The sequence below is a fragment of the Populus alba genome, chromosome 17, assembly GCF_005239225.2.
Source record: "Populus alba chromosome 17, ASM523922v2, whole genome shotgun sequence".
Classification (NCBI taxonomy): domain Eukaryota; kingdom Viridiplantae; phylum Streptophyta; class Magnoliopsida; order Malpighiales; family Salicaceae; genus Populus; species Populus alba.
In genome coordinates, this window is record NC_133300.1 from 1,623,195 (window position 1) to 1,644,152 (window position 20,958).

General features: G+C 34.5%; 1 protein-coding gene, 1 long non-coding RNA gene and 1 other non-coding gene across 3 annotated transcripts; 1 reads left to right on the plus strand and 2 right to left on the minus strand.

Moving 5' to 3' along the window:
- Positions 1-1,060: 1,060 nt before the first annotated feature.
- On the plus strand, positions 1,061-2,697 carry LOC118060442 (receptor-like protein 13). Its single transcript, XM_035073665.2, has 5 exons — positions 1,061-1,194; positions 1,296-1,442; positions 1,567-1,713; positions 1,988-2,140; positions 2,334-2,697. The coding sequence occupies exons 1-5, from the start codon at positions 1,182-1,184 to the stop codon at positions 2,555-2,557; spliced, it is 684 nt and encodes a 227-aa protein (XP_034929556.2). The 5' UTR covers positions 1,061-1,181; the 3' UTR covers positions 2,558-2,697.
- Positions 2,698-15,592: 12,895 nt separating this feature from the next.
- Positions 15,593-17,311, minus strand: LOC118060443 (uncharacterized). Its single transcript, XR_012168496.1, has 2 exons — positions 16,254-17,311; positions 15,593-16,137 (listed from the first exon to the last, which is right to left on the minus strand). It is a non-coding gene; the product is annotated as an uncharacterized lncRNA (long non-coding RNA).
- Positions 17,312-18,111: 800 nt separating this feature from the next.
- On the minus strand, positions 18,112-19,697 carry LOC118060435 (uncharacterized). The gene is made up of 3 exons (XR_012168497.1): positions 19,631-19,697; positions 18,492-18,566; positions 18,112-18,216 (listed from the first exon to the last, which is right to left on the minus strand). It is a non-coding gene; the product is annotated as an uncharacterized protein (transcript).
- Positions 19,698-20,958: the final 1,261 nt, after the last annotated feature.

Genomic DNA, 20,958 nt, shown 5'->3' on the forward strand with positions numbered 1-20,958 from the left:
GCTCCAGACAGCAGAAGGGAGATCGTTTCCCTACATCTTCATCATTAGAGCACAGCAATAACTCAAAGCTCTACCATGTCACCATCGCTTTTTTGATTGCTATCTTCGGTTGTTATACCTACAAATCCAAGAACAATAGACAACTTAAGCGTTAATCTTATTATTTTCTTTGGAGTTTTTTTTTTTTCTTTTGCAAAATAGCACCTAGAAAAAAACAATAATACAATTCAAAATTTATTTAAAGGAATAATATATCCACTTTCTCATCAATTACTTAAGATTTGTGGAAGATATGAATGATACAAGAGATAAGAAAATGATTGCTATCATCGACAATTTCTCTGTATATATATATATTATGCGGAGTTTCATCCTTTCATTAGATAATAAATAATATTGTATATATTCTTTTTGAGAAGTAACTCATTTGCACACCCTTGTTGTAGTTTTCTATTCAATTTCACACCAGAGTGTAATATAAAAAAACTTTTGAAAAGTATTTTATTTTCTTTCCATTCACCCCAGCACTACGACAATAATTGACTCCCAGTCAATAAGGCACATAACTCATTTGAATATTTTTCCCAACCTGGCGAATAGACTATGTGCTAAACAATAAAATAATATTGAAACTCCAAAACTATTCCAAAAATAAATGAAATAAAGAAAACATCTGCACAACATAGAATATGCAGATAAAGTCATGGAAATGGCCAAAGTGTAGTATAAATAGGACCTCTATGGCTTGCCCAAAGGCACATAACAAACAACAATATTCTACGAAGTAGTTCATAGAATATTAATATCTAAGATGATGATGAAAAGAATTGGGGCTTGGATCATGTTGCTAGCATTGTTGACTTCTGGTTGACGAATGGTATGGTCGTTGTTATGGATGTTCGGAGGAAGAGAGGATTGGTCTCTTGAGATCCAATCTTTGATCGACCCATATCGCATTTACTTGCGAGATTGGGTGGACGGTAGTAATTGTTGTGAGTGGCGTGGCGATCGAGTGTGATAACACTACAAGGCGAGTGATCCAACTCTCTCTTCGTGGAGCAGGGTATCCAACTTTCTCTTCTAGTGATTTTCAGCGATTGGGTTCTCAACGCATCTTTGTTTCAGCCTTTTAAAGAATTGCGAAGTCTTTCTATTTGACACAGGCTGGATTGGTTGGTTGCATGGAGAATGAAGGTTAGTTCAATGTTCTGCACTTAATTATAATCATAAAATAAATGAAGGTTGGTTGGTGTTTAATGTCAAATATCTTGCTTTGATGATTCCCTTCGATCCAGGCTTCCAAGTCCTATCATCAAAACTGAGCAATCTTGACCTGAGTATCAATCAATTTAATGATAAAAGCATTTTGTCATGTTTCAATGGTAACCTTTCCACTCTCAAGTCTTTGGATCTATCAGGCAATGGGTTGACAGCTGGATCAGGTAGCTTCTATGGTAATCTTTTAATTATTTAGCTTTGCAACGTTTTCTTTTCTCCTCCTCATATCATTTTTTTCTATGCGTTTAATTATTTCCTTTCAATATGCTCTTGAGGAACATCATGCAGGTCTCAAAGTCTTGTCATCAAGGTTGAAAAAGCTGGAGAACCTTCATCTAAGATGGAATCAATACAACGATAGCATTTTTCCATCTCTAACTGGATTTTCATCCCTCAAGTCTTTGGATCTATCGTACAATCAGCTGACAGGATCAGGTATAATACACAGTTTCTACCAAAATGCTTCACATGACATTCTCTTAATTATATTGTTACTTTATCAACAAAAATGAGGACTTTATATCTATTTAATAAAAACTATCAAAAAAACTCTCTAATACAAATCTCTAGACAGCCAATGAGAGACTGCCGATTTCTTTATTAGAAAAACTCTCGACTGTTTTATCAATAAAGAGAACAACATAAAACCCACATATTTAATTCTACAACTAAATATATATGTATAATTTGAGAATTATATATCTTGTAGGTTTTCAACTCCAACCGATGAGGCTGGGAAAGTTAGAGAACCTTGACCTGAGTGGCAATCAATTGAACAGCAGTATCTTATCAATTCTGAGTGGGCTTTCATCCCTCAAGTCTTTGGATCTATCACATAATAAGTTGACAGGATCTATCAATAGTAAGTTACATTCTCTTTATCAAGAAAACATCAATTGAACAACAACATCTCGTCAATTCTAATTATATTTAGTTTCTATATATTATGCATATCGTGAGCTCATAATTATGACTTACTCTTAGAAACAACTCCTTCCTTAATTTATGCACTGTATATTTTTTTATGTATAATTTGACAATTATATATCTTGTAGGTTTTCAACTCCAACCGGTGAGGCTGGGAAAGCTGGAGAACCTTGATCTAAGTTGGAATCAATGCAATGATAGCATTTTTCCTTCTCTTACTGGATTTTCATCCCTCAAGTCTTTGGATCTGTCAGGCAATGAGATGACAGGATCAGGTATAATACACAGTTTCTACCTAAATGCTTCACATGACATTCTCTTAATTATATTGTTTCTTTATCAACAAAAATGAGGACGACTTTATATCAAGAAAAGAGGCACTTGGAATTAGGTCCAAGAGGCATATATTTTATTCTTATTTTGGCCCTTTTATGCCAAAAGTGTTTGTAATATTTAGATTAAATTAGCAATCAGAAGTTCACTTCAAAACTCTCCTATAAATATATGTTTTATATTTATCTTTTTAAATAAATATATTTTTATATATGTTTTTTCTGTCTTGAGATACTTAGTCAAACACAACTCTTAAGTATTTTTTTAATGAATTTGAGTTTGAATGGGTTTTGAATAACATAATAAGAAGCTCTCTCCTAGAATATTATAATTAAGAAAATTATAATTATTAAAACTTGGATGTTAACATCAATTAAAAAAAACTATCCAATACAAATCACTCCTGTTTTATCAATAAAGAGAACAACATAAAACCCACACATTTGATATGTAATTCTTGTTTGTGGCCATTTATTATTTCCTCTCTTTTTAACCATGGTTTTATATTATTTTGGACCTTTTTTTAATCAAAATATTATTCTGAGGTGGAGGGATATATTGCCTTATGGTCGTGGTGAATGGTGAAATTTTGGAGTTTGAGAAATAAAACGTGAAAAAGTTTATAATTCTTTAATGCCATGGATAAAATTGGGAAAGTACTTGCTAGAAAACAAAGGCAGTTAGGAACAAATTATAATTACAAAATTAGTGACAACTAAACATCTTACTAACTAAATAGATAAAGGAATTAAGTTACGATTATTATTCTTGTTTAACGATTATTATTCTTGTTTTAATTACCGATGAGTTCTTATTTAAAATATGAGTCCTCTTACCAACATCCTATCCCTTGAATTCCTTTCACTATCAAATAACCTCTTTGAAGTTCCCATTTCAATGAAGCCTTTTATGAACCACTCAAGCCTCAAGTTCTTCTCCAATGAGAACAACATACTAGTAACAGAACCTGCTGCCTTTGATCATTTGATTCCAAAGTTCCAACTAGTCTTTCTAAGCTTGTCAAAAACAACGGAAGCATTCCATGTAGAAATTCCCGACTTCCTCTATTACCAATACAACTTAAGAGTCCTTGATCTCTCCCACAACATCACCGGAATGTTTCCATCATGGTTGCTTAAGAACAATACACGATTGGAGCAACTATATCTGAGTGACAACTCCTTTGTTGGTACTTTGCAGTTGCAAGATCACCCATATCCGAATATGGCCAATTTAGATATATCCAACAACAACATGAACGGTCAAATTCCAAAAGATATTTGTTTGATCTTTCCAAATTTGAGGAATTTAAGGATGGCTAAGAATGGATTCACAGGTTGTATTCCTTCTTGTTTAGGAAATATTAGCCTTTTAAATTTAGATTTATCCAACAATCAATTGTCTACAGTAAAACTAGAACAACTAACAACAATACGTTATCTTAATCTAAGTGGGAACAACTTTTGGGGTCAGATATCAGATTTTCCATTACAAGGGCGGAAAGAGTGTAGTGTATTGGATTTGAGTAATAATCAATTTTCAGGCATGCTTCCAAGATGGTTCGGCAATTCTACAAGCCTTGAAATACTTGATTTGTCCAAAAACCATTTTAAGGGTCCGATCCCAAGAGACTTTTGCAAGCTTGACAAGCTTGAATATTTGGACCTTTCTAAGAACAACTTGTCTGGATAAATACCATCTTGTTTCAGTCCACCGTCTCTAATCCATGTGCATCTATCCAAAAATAGATTGAACGGTCCATTAACATATGGATTTTATAACAGCTCTTTCCTGGTTACGATGGATCTTCGAGATAACAGCTTCACCGGCTCCATTCCAAATTGGATTGGCAATCGTTCATCATTGAGTTTTCTTCTTCTAAGGGCTAATCACTTTGATGGTGAGCTCCCTGTTGAGTTATGCTTGTTAGAAGAATTAAGCATTTTGGATGTTTCACAAAACCAGCTTTCTGGTCCACTACCCTCCTGTTTGGGCAATCTTACTTTCAAGGAAAGTTTCCAGAAAGTGTACGTTCTCAAAAAAAATTTTGTATTAAGGTCCATAGAAGATGCATATTATGAAACAATGGGTCCACCACTAGTGGATAGTATTGATAGCTTGGAAAAGCATTCTATGCCTGACTTTGAATTTGAAGAAGTGATAGAATTTACAACTAAAAATATGTATTATGGTTACAAGGGGACAGTTCTTAGCTATATGTATGGTATTGATCTCTCGAATAACAGCTTTGTAGGAGCAATCCCACCAGAATTTGGAAACTTAAGTGAGATACTGTCATTAAACTTATCACACAACAATCTCACTGGATCTATCCCTGCAACATTCTCAAACCTAAAGCATATTGAGAGTTTGGATCTTTCTTACAACAACTTGAATGTGCCATCCCTCCACAACTTACTGAAATTACCACACTTGAAGTTTTTAGTGTGGCGCACAATAACTTGTCAGGCAAGACACCCGAGAGAAAATTTCAGTTTGGGACCTTCGATGAAAGCTGTTACGAAGGAAATCCTTTCTTGTGTGGACCTCCATTGCGAAACAATTGTAGTGAGGAATCAGTGCCATCACAGCCAGTGCTTGATGATGAACAAAGGAGATGATGGTTTCATAGACATGGAAGTTTTTCTACATCAGTTTTCGGTGTATGTTACACAGTTGTGGTGATGACGATTGCAGCAGTTCTCTACATCAATCCATATTGGCGACGCAGGTGGTTGTACTTCATCGAAGACTGCATAGATACTTGCCTACTATTTTGTGGTGGCTAGTTTTCGCAAGTTCTCCAACTTCAGAAGGTGAATTTTGTTACTGGGGAGATGGTCGTTCCTTGTTTGTGATGATTGTTTGTCTAGCTATTGGTAATTTGTAGTGTACTGTCTCTAAGCTCAGCCTTTCTATTTGATTAGTTATTTGGGCTAAATATATAAGCTGGACTTCTCATTCCTGAATCATTAGGAAGGAAACTGATTTGGATTGGTCATTTACTCGAGTGTGATTACTCTTTTCAACTCTCAAGACTTGTCTGAAAATAAATTGCCAAAAACCACTACTAAAGTATAAACCAAAATATTCTATGCCTTTGTTTCAAGGGCGACCCCACCTCAGTTATTCAATCAAAAGCATTGAAATCGGAGCAAGAAAGATCCACCTTCTTCAACAGCCTTCCTGGCCATTTCTTTGCTCTGCTACTCATTTCCTCTGCTTCTTCACCCATCATAATTTGAGTGATTGCCTTCTCTACAGCTTCACTTTTAACATGATCTCCATGCACTCTAAGCCATTCCTCAACTCCAGTTTTAAAACATCAGTCACCAACTTTTCATTTATAGAATTGTTCAGCAAATATTGTTCTCCTAAGCACAAAAAAATAAAATTGTCCTTGTCAAACATGCAGCTGTGGACTTGAGACATTCAAAAATTTCAACCTCATTTTCTATAAAATTCAACAATACTGGATATGGTCATGATTCAATGGAATAATCCCCACTTATTTTCTTGAGACCTTTTTCCATTGAAATCTTGCAAGACTATGGCATACATGAACTCCATCTAATGAACAGTAAATCAAGAAATTACCTTCTGATAGATCTCCTCTTGCCAATCAGCGCCTTTTGCATGTAGAATCTAGGGATGCTACAAAAATTTCAATGCAGACAACAAAATGTTAGAATTTAAAAGAGTTGATAACAATGCGAGAAGAAAAACAAAAGGTAAGATGTTTAGAAATTCAATGCTCCGCTGCATTATAACCTGCTGGATCCATGGGGCAGTGGGCATGGCGTTTTGAGACCTGATCTCCATTGAAAGCATCTCCAAGATATTTTACATAGATAATCATACTGAAAATCAGATATTAATAACAAAACATTAGATCTCAGAGCAATCCATGTTACAAGAGGAGGAAAATGGATATATGCTCTATCATTTCATCTTTTGTGAGGATAAACTTCTGTTTCCTCTCTTTTTATTTAATTATTTATGTATTGATTTGCTATTTTCTTTTTGCACACTGCCCTTGTACTTGAGATAAGCAAGAGTTGGTCAAGTATTATAAGACATCAAAAATACATAGACATCCTTTCCCTGTATTATTCCAGAGGTACAGATTTATAAGGAGTTTACTTGGCCACCCTTCTGTCTAAAAATTCTAGCTACGAGCTTCATATATTAGTGACTTAGTTGCAAAGCAGGGGAGTCTGTGAAAACATTACAATAGCATTTGCTCTGAGTAACTTCTACGCATTGTGCTGTAATTGACAAAGAAAAGAAGAGAAATCCTTTCAATATGAAATGCAACGAGTTAACCTTGTCTCACACTGCAATATATACTCTACAGTATTCATTGACCAATGCAAGTGCCAACAGTAGCTGTCTATATGATTTTGGATGTAAGAGAGGTCAACAAAACATTCAACTTTATGCTGAGAAACTAGGAAACCATGCACCATTGTGGCTAATTGACTTTTTGTCTGCTGCTTTTTCAACTTTAAGATCACTATCATTTCAACCCTGTAGAAGCATAGAAGGTCCAAATCCAACACCATTCATTTTAAGTTCAGTTGCAACTCGAGTTTTAAATTGAAACATGTATGCTCATAGCAATAGATTAACCTTGAAATTAAAATCGGAAACAAGCTTCATGCAGCCATCCAAGAGGTCATCATCAAAAGAAGAGATTACACAAGAAATTCCAACAAAAATTACTTCCCAGCACTTTATGTTCCCTCAAAGTTCGCTTCTCCTGAGAAACACATGAAAGATTGAAACAAAAAAAAAAAGAGGTGTGTGATACGTTTGATCTTGCCTCCATGGCAAATCCTGCTGATTTTAATTAACCCTTTGTCGTTCTCCTTTTCTTTCATTATAAATAAAAAATTTACTATTTTGCAGCACTTGCACATACATTTTTGTCGACTATTCTTTTCCCGTGAGTCAGGCCGCAATTGAATTCTCCAATCACCCGTGCCATGACAGGTTCTCCGCCTGGGACAGTGGGCCAACCAAAAGGAAAAAAAAAATCATATTGCATGTTAGAAAAAGACCCTAAAAAGAAAGTCAGGAACCGGCAAGAAGAGCAAAAGCACATCAAGAACATGAAAAATGGAATATCAGTTTATTCAGACTTGAATAGATTTAAAAAGAACTTCGGTCTAATATCATGTACTTTATTAAAGAATTCAGCCAAATATGGATGCATAACAAATATACACAACCATTCAGGTCAAGGTGCTAGGATCCTTGGTATTCGGCCATTCAAAGCAAAGAATCTTCATGGTGCTTCTAAACCAAAGAAGCATTCCCTTCTAAGCAAGTACTTACTGTCAAACCCCACTCCCCTGTTGAATATTAAACTCAATCCAGAAGCTCCTAGAAGGTCAAGGAAGTCAACTAGCCACCAGCCACCAATCGCCAACCAGCCATCAGCCGCAGCCGCCAGCCACCAGCCTCCACAGCCGCCAGCCGCCTTCACACTTGAAGGTTGAAAATTCTTGTTTTGAATTCGTGTATAAATAGAGTGTCCAGCTTATGTTATTTGTGTGGAGAGAATTGAGAGAAACACTAGAAAAAAAATAGAGAAAGAATAAATATTTACTTCTCTGAAAGAATAAATATTGTAGGGAGCAAATAGTGTAAATAGAAAGAGGAAAATACCACATCCCAAAAGAATAAAGAAATAAGAAGAAGACAAAACAAAGTCATAAAACGAGCCTTTCAATCCCCAATGAATATCAGCAGACTAAATACCACAGCACAAATAGAAGATAAAGAGGCCAGAAACACTAAACCATCCCAAAGAGATTGTCTAGGATGTTTTAATAAAGGAAAAGAAGAAGAAGAAAACAACGAGCATTAACAATGAATATTTCATGTTATCATCAACTCTAAAGAGCAGACTGATAAGAATCAACTTAACAAATTTACAGGCACATCTTTCTTTGAACAGACAACACAATAACCCTGACCATACTACATGCTCCACCCACAGTAGAATCGGCTGATTGCGCCTTTCTTCGAGTTGCGTTCACGAGCAGCGATTTCATCGATCCGATTATATATCTTTTTAATTTACTTATTAAAATAGAATTTATCTCTCTGGATAAGAATTTCAGTTAAATAAATCAAAACGCAGACGTAAATTTTAAAAATAAAAAACATAATAGAAAAGGAAGCACCTGGTGAGATTTGAAGACTTATTGGTTGAGGTGGCGGCGGTTTCCTAGAGCGGAGGAGGGAAAGAGAGCTCAGGTGGAGAGAGGTGAGGAATGTCGGACCAAAGTGAACAGAGCTTGACAGATGACTTTCTGTTTTAATATGAATATTCTAGTTAACTTACATATACCTCTAATAATTTTACAAACCCTAAATTTCACAATCATATAAATATTTTATATAAATATCTAAAAAAATTTAATACTAAAATTAGTGATAGATTCGCTAACAAACTAAAAGAAATGTATTCACTGTGCTGCTTTACTGTTCATAACTAACAAACTAAAACTAAAACTAAAAGAATTATATATATATATATATATATATATATAAGAGTGCTCATTAAAACACGGTGCACTGTGTGTGAATCCTGTGGCTTCACAGTCTTCACCGCGCTTCCTCTCTGTTTTTCGCCTTTCTTCTCGCGCGGTGGGTGTCCCGCGCTTTCTTCTCGGCTGCTTAGGCTCCCTGGCGTCTTTTCATCGACTTTGTCTGGTGCATGTTCAGATTGAGGCGGGGTGCTAGGCGCGCGAGGAGATGTCAGCCGACGGGTAATCACCTGCATCGGCTGGGATGGCTTCATTGAAGCTGTCCTCTTGGTCTGTGGCGGGCCTACTCATCAATGAAAAATTTATTCTAACTGAGACATTGTTTTTGTTTTTGTAAACTCTTTTCTATTATATTTTTTTTATCCAAATTTTTATAGAAAATTAATCATTGTCTCAATTTAATTTTATTTTGATTATTGATTATATACATGTTTTATATTATGTGGAAACTTGATCATTATAGTAAAAAGAAACAATAATTGATTATATGTTGAAATAGATTTAAAAAACAGTTTAATTTTAATAGAAAAAGTAAAGTGTATATATCTTCTGTTATTTGTGTACTTATTGTCTTGATTCTACTGGGAAATAAATTTTATGTTGCATGGTATTTCCTTTGTTGTTGCGTTGATAGGAAAAAAAAAAAAACAGAAGATGGGGAAAAAAAGGTTGCATATCTGGATAATAATTACTAGTGAAATAATATATGTAAAGTGAAATTATAGTTTACAATCTGGTCTCTGAGAAAATGAATCTTGTTATAAATAAATTATAATTGTAAAACACTTGTAAGTTTAGATAAACTTCTAATATTGGTGATGTATTGTTACCAAGAAAATAAATCTGAAAAAAGTAAAATCTTCAAGTAGTGTAATTTCTTAGTTTGGATTCATCAAGAGCATTGTATTTTTCACTTATATTAGTAAAAGAGTACAATACTCAAATATAATTAGTACTTGAGGTGTGGATGTAGGCTTACCAAACCATCTTAGAAATTAAGTTTGCAATCTCTCTTTTCTTATCTATTTACTTTTAGTACTTCAATTATATTATTGGTTATTGTGTTATATGTGTTTAGTGTGTTTATTTGCATTATTTTTGATATAATTAATGCAACACCTAATCCATCCCTCTTAGATGCTATTGTTGTTTTAATTATCAATCATATTTTTTTTTTTATCATAACTTTAGAAGAGTGCATAATGTTTTCTTATGTTGATGTCGAAAGAAAAATATTTATAATTATTTGTATTGTTATAGTTTCTATTGAAAATTACATTGTGTCTCATAGAAAAAAACAAATAAATAAAATATATAATGGCAAAGTTAAATTGGTTTTTTGCAAAATTAGTGTGTTAAATTTTTTGTGGATTCATTTTAATTAATATTATTTGAGATTATATAAATGTGATATATAATTGCAAAGTTGATTTTATTATTGAGATAATAGATGGATAAAACTATTGTTAATGATTTCAATGTACTTGTTAACCTAGTAATCTTTGTGGTATAGATGGCAAACCCGATTTCTAAACATTTTTCATGCGGGGAAAAACCAAAATAATTGGAGACACAATGTAATTTTTCAAATATAAAGCATGATGAATTAAATTCTCTCAAGATTCCTAATGGTAGTGGTGTCTGCAAAAAGAAGTTCAAAGAAACTTGTTTTGTTTGTAAAAAGCAAAGACATCATTGTATTATCACTGTAAGGGAAAAAAAATACACAAAGCAATATTAAGAAATTATATTATGAATAAAACACCTTATAAGAAATTGAGCAAGATATCGTATGAGTTGTTGAATGTTCAATCATCATCCTATAAATACATTAAAGTGTGGGAGTGTCTAGAAAAAAATTTCATTGCTCCACCAAAAAAATTTAAAAATATAGATTGTATTATATAAGATATGAAACTATATTTGAAGGTATAGCGATAGTAATTAGATATCCAATATTAAAGATTCAAAATCCACAAATAGATTTATCTTTGTTATCGGAGAAGCTATAGCCTCTTGAAAATTCTTTAAACAAACATGCATATCCGTATCCATGAAGGAATTTGAGTTTACAACTTTAGATAAAGAAAGAAGTAGAATAACTTCTAAAACCTTATTGAGGATATTCGAATTTACAATTGAAAGGGCATAATATATATAACTGCAAGTACTGACATAATTGTCAATATTGTAAGATAGTTGATCTAAAATGAGATTATTTTTATTGACCATATAAAATTAAATGATAATATCATGGATTCGCTAATAAAATGCTTAACAATAGAGCAAGTCAATAATCATCGAGGGGAATGAGATTAAGACACAGTTCAATGAATTGTCATGATAGCGACCCAGCCTAGTTTATTGGAGATCCCAAATTTAGGTTCAAAGAGGCAACCAAATCATGTGTCAATTCAATAATATCCCTCTTACTCATTCATATGATATAAAGTGTTATTTGCAACGAAAATAGGATAAGCTAAGCTTTTAATGACTTTTATAGCTTGAGAAATTCAAGTGAGGTATTACATGATACTCTTAATAAGAATCACCTATGTGAGTATGAAACAAGGCCACTTCTATGAGAATTGAAAATGCAAATTCTCTAACGCTCTTTGAAATCAAGACATATTTGAGGCTAAAATAAACACAACCGTGAGAACCAAAATTGTAAGAAAATAAACTGTGTAATCTCTATTATCTGGTTTCACACAAAAGGTTAAACAACTCAATACATCATGTTCGCTAGTTAGCCAAGTGAATCCAATAGTTTTAATTATGGAAGGTTCAAGGCTAAAAACTATCTTGTTGGATGCAATGACTTTTCGCTACTAGTCCCTATTTATTTGCCTACTTTGTATTTTATTCAGATCAAACAATTTTTATCATGTGGGGGGATTGTTAGGGTATGAATGAAAAGTCGTGTACTTTTAAATTAGAAAGTTGTAACCTTTTATCTTAAAAGCTATGTTAAAATTAAATGTCAGAATTACCTATAAAAAAGACACAATTCTGACATGATTTTGATAATGAAGAAACTTCTAGTCTTTTTAAAACTCTTCTCTTTTACATTTTTTCAGTCAAAATTCTTATAGAGAGTAACATGCAAATTGTGGTTTGTCATTTATTCTTGGTTGTGCTATCAAGAATTAGAGATTGAGTAAGCTTGAAAAATAATATTACAATCACATTGCTAGCACCAAAGAGCAGGTAATAAATTGTTTTATGATAATTTATCGTCAATTTATTGATTTTAATTTGTGACTATCCGTACAAAATAGATCTCATAGACCTATTAAAATTGAAAATGGTAATGAGATTTCTAAAACTATAAGTGAATATATGGAAAATATTCAAAAAAATTACTTTTTATGAATGTTAAAGCCATGAATATTTTATATTATACATTGGGTAAAAGTGAATTTGATAGAACTATATTATACAAAAACGCTTAGAGATATATAGCATGTTTTACAAGTAATTCATGAAGGAACTAAGAAGTCAAAAAATTTAAAAATTGACATGTTAATTCATACTAAAATAACTAATAGTTTATTAGTTTGGATGTTTTTAGTAATGCTGAAATTATAGAGAATTGATCATTAAGTTGATTTTTTAATATGCGTAGAAATCAGATCAGTATAAATTTAATAAACTATTTAAAGTTTTCCATTTCTTTATAAAAAAAATATTTCTTGTGCTTGGGAACACATCTTTTTGGCTTTAGAGATGATAGAAAGCATTGCTTTTAAAGGCGACATTGCTCTTTATGGTTTTTTCGACATGGGTTTCCTTAAAAAAGTTTTAGTTTTTGCTTGTTTATTTATGTTGCCCATCCATATAGATATTACAATAGGTTTTTATAGAGGTAACTTGGTGAGGAAAAAACTTCGTGCCACGAAAATAAGAGGCTGGAGTTTTATTTTGCTTTAGATTCTTCCCTTAATTCCAGCCGTGGTTTGTTTTCAGTTCTTTGGTCTTTCTTTTCATTAGTCTTTGATTTTTGTTGGATTCTTGCTTTGTGTTAGGTTGTACGAGGATTTTCCTTTTAAAAAAAAAAAAAACATCTTGTGTTTAGGAACACAGCTTTGTACCTTTGGAGATGATAGAAGGCTTTGATTTCGAAGACAACACTTTTTTAAAAAGTTTTTTCGACTTGGGTTTCCCTGAAAAAATGTTTTCTTTTTGCATGTTTGTTTGTGTTGGTCATACATGTGTCGCAGCAAGTCTTTGTAGAGGTCACTTGAGGAAAAAAAATGTCAGGAAAAACAGAGGCTGAAATGTTCTTACCTCAGTTTCAACCATTGTTTGCCTGTAGGTTGAGGTTGATAAGTTGTGTGTGTTTTTAGATGGATCTGAATCTTTGTATTGCTTTTACGTACGAAGCACGAATTGAACATCTTGCAGTGGGGCTGTCCAGATTTTTCAATATGGTTGAGTTCATTCTTAGCCATGTAAAACCTCTTCGTTGTAGAAAATTAACATGATTAAGTATCAGGGAGTTTTTTTCTAGGTCGTTGTTGTTGCTGTTGTTAGACAAATGTTGCCGTTTATAGACCTTTTCAGTCCTCAAAATTTATAATATGGTCATGAATGGCATAAGATGTTTGTTCATCTTTTTTTAAGATTCTGAAAAGTAAATATATGCTTCTCCGTTATCATTGCAATGTTATTTCACTCTTACAAATATTTTAGCAAATTAAGTGCCACATCTAATTAGATGTTTCCCTATCATCAAAACCCTTGCTAAATTTGATGCTTGGATCCTTATGAGCTTAGGGTTTGCTTTCTCCCCTTTCATTTTAAACTTTATATTCATCTTTTAACTGTTTTTATCTTACCTTTACTTAATCATGTTATAACATGAAGAGGATGTCGATAACTTCCTCTTAGTTGGCGAGTCTGTGGAGAACTTCTTTGGCTCACCAGCACAACATTATGTGTACGTAAGAGAGTACAATAATCCTTCCATTATCAAACCTCTGATGATAGCAAAGCTTAACAAAACCATGATTTCTTAGCTTAGATTTGACGTGTTCATACTTTGCATTAATTAATGGCTGCAAGATTGTCGTTTCCAATGTCTTTAAAAATGTCGCTGAAAACAATCTCGATAGGCTGCCTCAACAGTGAGGACCATCTGGAGCAGCTGCTGCACCAGACATCCACTGCTTCGTTTAGATAAATTTGACATAATTATATTAAATAAAAATGCTTAGAGAATATATAGCATGCTTTACAATAAGTAACTCATAAAGAAAATAATAAGTAAAAAAAATCTAAAATTACATGTTAATTCATCAATATGAATTGTTCAAAATGTTTAGTGACTTCATAACTAAAATGTTTATTAAAATGACTAAAATAATTAATAGTTTATTAGTTTGGATGTTTTTAGTCATGCTGAAATTATAGAGAATTGATCATTAAGTTGATTTTTATATATGCATAGAAAATCAGATCATTATAAATTTAATAAGCTATTTAAAGTGTTCCAATGGAAAGAAAATAGGTGTTGTGAATTTGAGTCTGCATTTTTCTTTACCTTCTTTTTGGTGTTTTTTGTTCGTCCCTTCTTGAAAATTTATGCTCAGTTTTTGCCTTTTACCTGCCGCTTAGTTTAGGGTATTAAATTTCTTTGTTTCTTCGGAAGATGCCTTACTCTTTGTTGATTGTCTTTCCGTTTTTAGTTGCATTGTTAGGCTACATGTGTGTTTATTGAGGCTTTGGCTGCCTTTTTTGCTACAGTTATGAGGTTTCTTGGGCATAGTCTTTTGGTTAGCTTCAGCCCTCTGTTATCCATTCTTTCTTGGGCACGTGTCTTGAAAGGAAGTTTACTTGGTTTTCTTTACATGTGTTTCTTGCATGCTACTTGTTTGGCAAAAGTCTTCTGAGAGATCGACCTTGTTTGGCACTAATCAATGCAAGATTGTCGTTGAAACATATGATTTTGACATGTGATAGTCTGGTCCAATTGCTTAACATGCCTCGTATTTTCGCACATGAACCAGCCGGATACCTTTTTTCTTTAATGTTCCTATCACAAAAAAAAAAAAAAAAAAAATGAAAAACAAAAAAATGCTTCACTAGTAATATCAGGCTTGACCCTATAGCTTATGTTTCATCACAGCAGATTAAATAAGGTTCTAGATAACAGGATATAGGAGTTTACTTGGCCATTCTAGTTACGAGCTTCATGGTTAATTTCTTGAACCCGAAGAACCTTCCATTTATGGCTATGGCTATGCTCCAAGATATATAAGTGAATTAGTTGCAAACCAGGGGAACTCTGTGAAAACATTACAATAGCATTTACTCTTGAGTAAGAAAACTTTTATGCATGCACTGTAATTGACAAAGAAAAGAAGAGAAATCCCTTTAATTTATGAAAATGCAACGAGTTAACCTTATCTCACTCTGCAATATATATCAGTGCTCATTGGCTACTGCAAGTGCCAGCAGTAGCTGTGTATATGATTTTGGATATAGAGAGGTCAACAAAACATTCAACTTTATACTGAGAAACTAGGAAACCATACACTATATATTGTGGCTAATTGATTTTTGTCTAATGCTTTTGTACTTTTAAGATCACTATCACCTCAACCCTGTACAAGTTAAAACAAATAGAAGGCCCCAAATCCAACACCATTCATTTAAGTTCAGTTGCAACTCAAGTTTCAAATTGAAACACCAATGCTCATAGCAATAGATTAACCTTGAAATTGAAAGCGGAATAAGCTTCATGCAGCCATCCTAGAGGTCATCATCGAAAGAAGATGTTACACAAGAAATTCCAACAAAAATTACTTCCCAGCACTTTTTATTCCCTCGAGTTCCCATCTTGTGAGAAACACGAGAAAAATAAAAAAGACAAAAACGAAAGAAGATGACATCCTGTCATTGCTACCAAATCCTCGCCAGCTGCAGTTCTAGATCCATTACCAGCTGCAGAACCAGCAATTCTGTTAATCATACTGACAACGGAGCCAATGTCACCGACAGATGCACTAAGTGCTCTGGGAGACAGAGATTTCACCTGGGAAAAAAAATTACAGCATCACCATCTCATTCACAAATAAGTTTCTTTCTTTTTCAGAGAAACCTCCAAAATAAGGGTGGGGTGGAGTAAAACCAAAGGAGAGCATCACTAACCGCTTCAATCAAGTACTCAAGTGGTTGCCCTGTAACATTTGACTTGCAGAAACAGTTGTCAAAGCACCGCCATGAGCACCATCAGGACTGGTAAAGTCTGCAAGCAAAGGTGATGCAGATATCCCAGGAGTGCCAATTGCAAGGGAGGGAGCCAGTGCTTGTGCAACAGATGGTTGGTGTACAGTATTTCCAGTATTTAAGAGTGAGGAAATACCAGAAACTGGTTTGTCAGAATCTCCTGGCATAGGAGATGGAGCTTGCTGGTGTAATTGCTGCTGCTGCTGCATCTGTCGATTCTGCATTAAATTCTGGTGTTGCTGCAATCGTTTAAGCTGTTGTGTTTGTAGCATCTGTTGCTGCTGCTGCTGCTGTTTTAGATGCTGGTGTTGAATCATATTGGAATTCGACTGAAGGGGAATATTTGGCTGCAGCATAGTCGCCCCACTTTGTGTTGACAATGTGTTAACATTGGTTGGTTGGGAAATGCTCACGAGATTCTGTTGTACAGATCCTACAGGTGTCTGCTGCAATGAGCTCAGTGCATTTCCTTGTCCAGAATCTAAATTGGAGCCTGGTTGTATTGGATTCATCATGTTTGATTGTGACGGCGAATCCCAGATAAAGTTGAAAGAGAATTATGCAGCAAGCTTGACATATTGTTATGCTGCATCTTTGGTACAGAACCTTGCATATTCATTGATTTGCAACTGGGGATTCAGTTGATTTTCATGGGACTGCAATTGAGGAACTTGAGATTGGGGTTGCTGCATAGGTTGAATATGAGGTTGGGGAAGTTGTCCTTGCTGTAGATTAGGAATAGGCTTCCTGTATCTGCTTGGGTTTAGAAAACCTACAATCTGTTTCTCATAGAAACCCAATTTCTCCTTGAAAGTAGGTGTGATGTTGTTTTTAGAGACCTGTAAGAATGCTATCAAGCGCTCCAACATGACCTTGAATACCTTCAGCTTTTCAAGCTGTTCTGACTTCGGTTGTTGCGGAAGAGGGTCATGCTGGAAAGCAAAGTTAACATACACGAGAAATAAAAATTGCATTGACCCTTTGTAGCAAAACTAGTAAAACATAAGTGAAAAAATGTTTCTATTCCAATTCTTATGTGTCAATGCATGGTTGTGGGGTGGTTGGGGGTAATTAGTGCAGATGATATAGTTTCCCTGAACCACAAAGTCCGGTACATAGTTTCCCTGTATTCAACAGGAGGAACACACCAGGAGCATCATCATCAACACCACCATCAGAAGGACCAAGAAGGATGCGAAATCTTGAAGAGTTGTACGATACCACTCAGGTTATGGAAGATACAACTCTGTTTTGTTTCCATGCAGATAAGGACCCACCAGAAAAGAAGAAAGAAATAGGTGTCAAATGGGTCTACAAGACAAAAGCCAAATTAGTGGATAAAGGCTACAAGCAGAGAGAAGGCATTGAAGGAAGAAGTATTCATGCTTGGCATGATATCCCTCGATTGAGTTTAAAGGGGAGATTTGTTGAATTAAACTCAACATCTAGATGGTCAAGGAAGGCAACCACCAGCTGCCACCGACCGGCCACCAACCGACCAGCCGCCAGCCACCAGCCGCAGCCGCCTCCACAGCTGCCACAGCCGCCAGCCGCCTTCACACTTGAAGGTTGATTTTTCTTGTATAAATAGAGTGCCCAGCCTCTGTTATATTGTGTGGAGAGAATTGAGGGAAACACTAGTAAGAGAAAGAGAGAGAGAGGGCGTGTAATTGTTAAGCTTTTGTGTTTAATTGTAAGCTTCGGTTTTGTGTAATAAAACAGTGTGTTTTATCCCCTCTGAGTGTTTCAAAGCCACCACCAATGGTTTCTCCCACCAACAGCTTTTAGAGACCTGTAAGAATGCTATCAAGCGCTCCAACATGACCTTGAATACCTTCAGCTTTTCAAGCTGTTCTGACTTCGGTTGTTGCGGAAGAGGGTCATGCTGGAAAGCAAAGTTAACATACACGAGAATTAAAAAGTGCATTGACCCTTCGTAGCAAAACTAGTAAAACATAAGTGAAAAAAATGTTTCTATTCCAATTCTTCTGTGTCAATGCATGGTTGTGGGGTGGTTGGGGGTGGGGGAGGTAATTAGTGCAGATGATACAGTGACAAGCAATGCTGATGGGGAAAACAAATTAATACAAAAGCTCAACTGTGGGGGTTTAGAATCATGCGTGAGCAAATAAATCAGAAAAAATTACAAAGACAATTTACCTGCTGTAACTTGGTAGCAATTCTCTGGTACATTTCATTTATTTCAGGCAAATACGTTTCCTTCATAACTTTGATCTAGGAAGTACATATAACCAGCAAAACATTATCAATCATATGCTTGATTTCTTCAGGTGCCAGAGTCAGAAAGCAACATAAGCAAACTTGAGAGAATTGATAAATAAATAAATAAAATGGCAGAGGACAGCATATATTGTTTGAGATAAAAATAGCAGAGTGGAATCAATGCTGAAAACTCAATAGAATATAGTTATTGATTGCATGCAAAGACGCAAAGGATTGTGTAGTTTCCCCTTCAGACAAGATTCAGGGGTTGGTCAAGTTCAGTTACTTTGTCTCATGGCAAACTACTCACCATTGTTTTCTATTGTTCTCACTCAAGTCAATGGATGTCATGACTTTGGTAAACACTTCTTAGCTTTGTAACTTTAGATTTATAACCCTTATATCCTAATTATCAACAAACACTCCTATTCCCATTTTAGTACCCTCCCAGGCACAAAAAAATTGACCTCTTCAAATATGCAGTTATGAATTGCAACTACAGCCATAAACGATTCAGAATTTCAACATCGTTTTCTATAAAATTCAACAATACTGGACATGGTCATGATTCAATGGATTAGGTCCACTTATTTTCCTTTCTTCCATTGTCACATGTTTCAGAACAAATTTGATTGTAATCCTGAAAATAACTGTTCACTTAACCAAATATAACGATGACTATTCAGAAACAATTCACTCTTGTTTTCAAGTCTGTCTATTATAGTAAGAAGTATTGTCAATTGGACTTATGGAAATAATAAAATAATAATTCACCACACAATAAATGTACGGAAATACAGGGAAAAAATTGAAAGGGAGAGATTTGCAATAGAAAAAATTGTCGTGTCAGTACCAAGAAAATAACCCTCTTGACCTAGAAATATGAATATTTACCTTTAATCATCTTATCAGTAATTTATCGTTTCTTCGTTCCTGCAATCATGGAACTTACAATGCTTCCTAACTAATCACAACCATAGCTGAATAAAACTCCCTTGTACCAAATTCCAGGAGACCTTTTCCATTGAAATCTTGGAAGACAATGACATACATGAACAGTAAACGAAAGAAATTACCTTTTGATAGATCTCCTCTTGCCAATCAGCACCATTTGCATGTCCAGTCTCTGCTGTAGAATCTGGGGACTACAAAAATTGTGATACAGCCAACAAAAGATTGCACAAGAATTTGGAAGATTGCACAAAAATTTTGATACAGCCAACAAAAGATTGCACAACCTTAGGATTCTTTATGTAATCATTCAAACAGACAGAGAGACCCCCCTCCAACAAGTGATCATTATATATTAAAAAAAAAAAGGCTCAAACAATTTATCATGGAAGAAAAGCACAAAAGTGACGCTTTACCTCCTAACCAGGAAAATCTTTAAAACAAACCATCTCAATCATAAAATATAGATAGCCATTCATCACAGTCCTTGTTCCCCCATCCGAGGTCTACACATGTAAAACGGAAGATGCCTCTTTAATGTCTCCATTCTACACATGTAAAACATTAGCATTACTTCCTTTCCGAGTATACAACGGAATCATTAGCAAAAAGTAAAAACAAATAATGATATAGCCGAGTGTCGATCAAGTAATATATGGCATCAACATACAGACATCTATTTTTACTTCCTTTCCCCGTATTATTCCAGAGGTACAGGGTATAGGAGTTCACTTGGCCACCCTTCTGTCTAAAATTCTAGTTACGAGCTTCATGGTTAATTTTCTTGAACTGGAAGAACCTTCCATTTATGGCTATGGCTATGCTCCACGGTATATAAGTGCATTAGTTGCAAACCAGGGGAACTATATGAAAACATTACAATAGCATTTAGTCTTAGTAAGAAAACTTTTATACATGCACTGTAATTGACAAAGAAAAGAAGAGAAATCCTTTTAATTTATGAAAATGCAATGAGTTAACCTTATCTCACGCTGCAACATATACTCTACAGTGCTCATTGGCTACTGCAAGTGCCAACAGTGGCTGTCTATATGATTTTGGATGTAGAGATATCACCAAAACATTCAACTTTATACTGAGAAACTAGGAAACCATACACTATTGTGGCTAATTGATTTTTGTCTGCTGCTTTTGTACTTTAAGATCACTATCAGTTCAATCCTGTAGAAGTAAAGCAAATAGAAGGCCCAAATCCAACACTATTCATTTAAGTTCAGTTGCAACTCAAGGTTGAAATTGAAACGCCAATGCTCATAGCAATAGATTAACCTTGAAATTTAAAGCGGAACAAGCTTCATGCAGCCGTCCAAGAGGTCATCATCAAAAGAAGATGTTACACAACAAGTTCCAACAAAAATTACTTCCCAGCACTTTTTATTCCCTCAAGTTCACTTCTTGTGAGAAACAAGTGAAAAATGAAAAAGACAAAAAC

What these genes read in the sequence shown, in the direction of transcription:
- LOC118060442 (XM_035073665.2), top strand. An exon ending in CAATCAGCTGACAGGATCAG is followed by an intron (nt 1,714 to 1,987) that starts GTATAATACACA and finishes TATATCTTGTAG; the next exon opens with GTTTTCAACTCCAACCGATG. An exon ending in GTTGACAGGATCTATCAATA is followed by an intron (nt 2,141 to 2,333) that starts GTAAGTTACATT and finishes TATATCTTGTAG; the next exon opens with GTTTTCAACTCCAACCGGTG.